A 3,138-nucleotide genomic window follows, 5' to 3' on the forward strand; every position below is an offset into this window, starting at 1 on the left:
CGTCCTTGTCCTCGTCGCTGGCCAAGAATAGATGATGTGCCTTCTTGTGTTTCTTCTTGCCAGTTTCTTCCGATTCCAGGGCACTGATCGGGTACTCGTCCTCCTTCTCATGCTTTTTCTTCTGTTTTGCGGTGTGCGCTTTGCCGTGCTTGCCGTGTTTGCCATGCTTGCCGTGATGCTTCTTGCCCTTCCCGCCTTTACTGGCTTCTAACAAAATCTCTGGGTCAGACGGTGCCAGGTGTTTCTTGTGCTTCTTCTTGTGGTTCTCTATCATGGTAGCGTCTTCGTCGTCGAGATGTTCATCCTTTTTGGTCTTGTCGCCTTCCGTGCCGTCGTCCTCGTCATCCTCAAGCATGAGCTCATCTTTCTTTGTCTCTTTCTTCTCAACAACGTCGTCATCGCCCATAAGGTCAACGTCATCATCACCCATCATGAGACCACCCTTGGTGTCCTTTGTCTCCTTCTTCTCAACAGTGTCGTCATCCATAAGGGCGCCCTTGATGTCGTCATCCATCAGGTCCCCCTTGGTGTCCTTCGTATCCTTCTTCTCAACAACGTCGTCATCCATCAGGCCGCCCTTGGTGTCCTTCGTCTCCTTCTTCTCAACAACGTCGTCATCCATCAGGCCGCCCTTGGTGTCCTTCGTCTCTTTTTTCTCTACTTCGTCGTCACTTGGTGGTGTTTGACCAAAGGCTTGAGCTAAACCAGAGTAGTCGAAGATTTTTTGACTGTAGCTTTTCTGTTGCATCATACGTGGCGAATCTTCTTCGAGGTCACGGAGGTATGGATACGCCTGAGAATTCACCGTTGATGCGGCGTGATCAACAGGTATTCGAGCGGCGTAAGTCTGTATCGATCAAAATGTCCACGACCTACCGAAGTTGCCAGTAGAAGTAAGCGCATTCTTCTAACTCGCACACAAATTAATATGCCGGTGGTTGAATTTTTCGGTTCAGTTGCTTACAATTCACTTCACATCTTCAGGACAGGCCGGTTTGTCGAGGTCCAGGGGCGCTTTAGCTTGCATCGGGGGCGGAGGTGACGCCGCTTTACTTGGGACGTCAATGACTGGCACCTTGGCAGCGGTATCGATCTTGGGCTTGTTAGGGTTAACGGAATATGAATGAGGTCCGCTGCATGGACATTCGCCGCAGTTCTCTTCGTCGGCCTTTTGCTCGAGTAGTTCCTCACAACCCTTACTGATCTGGGCGGCAGCCACAGAAGCTTCCTTCTGCTTCTCGGCCCTGGACACCTTGGCGACGTCTTCCTGTCCCTTCTTCTTGGCTGCCTCCAGAGCGCGGTCATTCTCGTCTATCTGTGCCTGCATGTTCATCTCAGTCTTCTTCAACGCCCCCACATGCTCAGCGATTTCGTTCTCAAGTGCATGCGACTTCTTTTCTAGTTTCTCCTCCACGGCCTCCTTTTTCTTCTGAACAACGTTTTCCTTTTTTTCAAACTCGTCGTCCTTTGCTTGTCGTCTTTTTGTTTCAGATTCCAACATCTTTTCGGCCTCGGTTACTTCCGCTTGCGCGTTTGCAGCCTCTTGTTTCTCCTCCGCAATCAGCGCTTTCATTTCCTTCTCGGCAGCGTCCTCCTCATCCTTTAGATCAACTTCCTCTTTGTTGGCATTCTGCCGCATTTCCTCGTTCTCCTGGTCGCCTGCGTTCTGAATGACACCTTGTATGGTTTCTGCTTTAGCGAGCTTGCTCTCCTTGGCATCCTTATTGTCGATTTTGGCGTCTTCTGCATCGGGAGCAGCCCCTTGGTATATGTTAACCACGGAACCAGACGCTGCTGTGTCAGCTCACACTACTGCATCCTACAAGGTTCTGATTCTTCTGAAGCCTCTGCTATTTCGTCCTGGTCTTTATCAGCAGGGTTCTGTTCCTTGATCTGATCTTCTGCAGGTTCGTCTTGCGTGTCTTCAGCAGGTTCGTCTTGCATGAAGCGCTCGGGGTGAGGATCGTCGTGGACTGTGATCGTCTCTTCCTGACCCCATACGTGAACCCGCCCGTCAGTCGAGTCAGACTTGAACTTCAGAAGACGGTGCGTAGCCTTGGGGTGCTTATCCCTTTTGGCAGACTTTTCTTGAAGTTCTGGCGATTCGCTCTGGGTCTCCCTGAACATCATGGGCACCACAGTGAGGTGCTTTCTTTTGGGATGCTTCGTTTTGGTCCGTAGGTGGGATTTAGGTTTGACTACCCCGTGGTGACTGTGTTTCTTGTCACGCCCTGCCCCTAGTCTCACCTTGACAAATTTGTGAGGAGAAAAGGACACCTTTGGAGCCAAGTAGGCATCCTGTGGTGACACAGTGAGCTAAAACTCACTGTGAGAGCGGAGCACCATATTATCCAAATCGATCTCATTCTGCCGGTTATTTTTTTGGCCGCAGTTGGATTTTTACACTAGCAACCTGTAGTAATAATTTGGTTCGTGTTTGGAGCATTTCTCGCTCAGCTATTGTGCATTTAGGCGATGGTCGTTCTGGTCTTGAAGGTGAAAGTCGATATGGAGAACATGTCAGAGGTGGTGTTCCCGGCGAATCTGGAGTGGTGCTTCGATTTGCAGAACCCCTCTGGGTCAGATATTAAGACTGAGGTCACGTTGGATCCCACTGAAACAATATTGCATCAGCGGTCGTCTGTGCACCTTCTAATGAAATGGGTCAAGGACAGCAAACACCCCGCGACAATGACACTCGTTAACATTCCCAAAAAGGTCAAGGACGTGGCAGAGCTGTGTGCTGAGGGACGAAAGCTGACAGAGGCCCAATCTGGGCTCTGGGTGGCTGTTCTGGCTATGGAGTGTCGAGGCCTGGAACCGGTCGCTTGGCACCCCAATGCGACAGGCATAAGTGGCAAGTCCATTGGAGGAACGCGCTTCGCGGACGTAGATATGTCGACGAGAGAGTGGTACGATTACGATGCCGACAACGAGGTGTGCGTCAGTGTCACAGGTCTGGAGTTTAAGTTTGAAACGTGAATTTCTACCAACTAAAACGGCCATTTGCAATGTCGAAACACCATCCTGACCTTATCATGTGCCGGAAACAGGCTGGAACAGGTAAGCATCTAGCAGAGGTCTCACCCAGCCATTGGGAGGATGTGTGAGAAATGCGATGGCAAGTGTCCTGTATGC

General features: G+C 50.7%; 3 protein-coding genes across 6 annotated transcripts; 1 reads left to right on the top strand and 2 right to left on the bottom strand.

Moving 5' to 3' along the window:
- KVP18_003171 (uncharacterized protein) lies at positions 1–903 on the bottom strand (the record flags this gene model as incomplete). 2 transcript variants are annotated; one of them, XM_067954684.1, is made up of 2 exons in its annotated part: positions 1–847; positions 877–903. In XM_067954684.1, coding segments are annotated over 2 exons (874 nt in total), but the record flags the coding sequence as incomplete, so codon positions are not given.
- Positions 904–967: 64 nt separating this feature from the next.
- Positions 968–2,366, bottom strand: KVP18_003172 (uncharacterized protein; the record flags this gene model as incomplete). 3 transcript variants are annotated; one of them, XM_067954687.1, is made up of 3 exons in its annotated part: positions 968–1,794; positions 1,824–2,298; positions 2,328–2,366. In XM_067954687.1, the coding sequence occupies 3 exons, from the start codon at positions 2,364–2,366 to the stop codon at positions 968–970; spliced, it is 1,341 nt and encodes a 446-aa protein (XP_067810621.1). The 3 variants fall into 3 exon arrangements, with proteins under 3 accessions (XP_067810621.1, XP_067810620.1, XP_067810619.1); XM_067954686.1 differs by lacking the exons at positions 1,824–2,298; positions 2,328–2,366 and having other exon boundaries at positions 968–1,639; XM_067954685.1 differs by lacking the exons at positions 968–1,794; positions 2,328–2,366 and having other exon boundaries at positions 1,810–2,130.
- Positions 2,367–2,475: 109 nt separating this feature from the next.
- On the top strand, positions 2,476–2,982 carry KVP18_003173 (uncharacterized protein; the record flags this gene model as incomplete). The annotated part of the gene is made up of 1 exon (XM_067954688.1): positions 2,476–2,982. The coding sequence occupies one exon, from the start codon at positions 2,476–2,478 to the stop codon at positions 2,980–2,982; it is 507 nt and encodes a 168-aa protein (XP_067810622.1).
- Between the last annotated feature and the right edge of the window lie 156 nt (positions 2,983–3,138).

This window comes from the organism of the source record quoted next (genome assembly GCF_019968955.1).
Source record: "MAG: Porospora cf. gigantea A chromosome Unknown PgA_NODE_2794_length_3138_cov_269.273, whole genome shotgun sequence".
In the NCBI taxonomy this organism is placed as follows: Eukaryota; Apicomplexa; class Conoidasida; order Eugregarinorida; family Porosporidae; genus Porospora; species Porospora cf. gigantea A.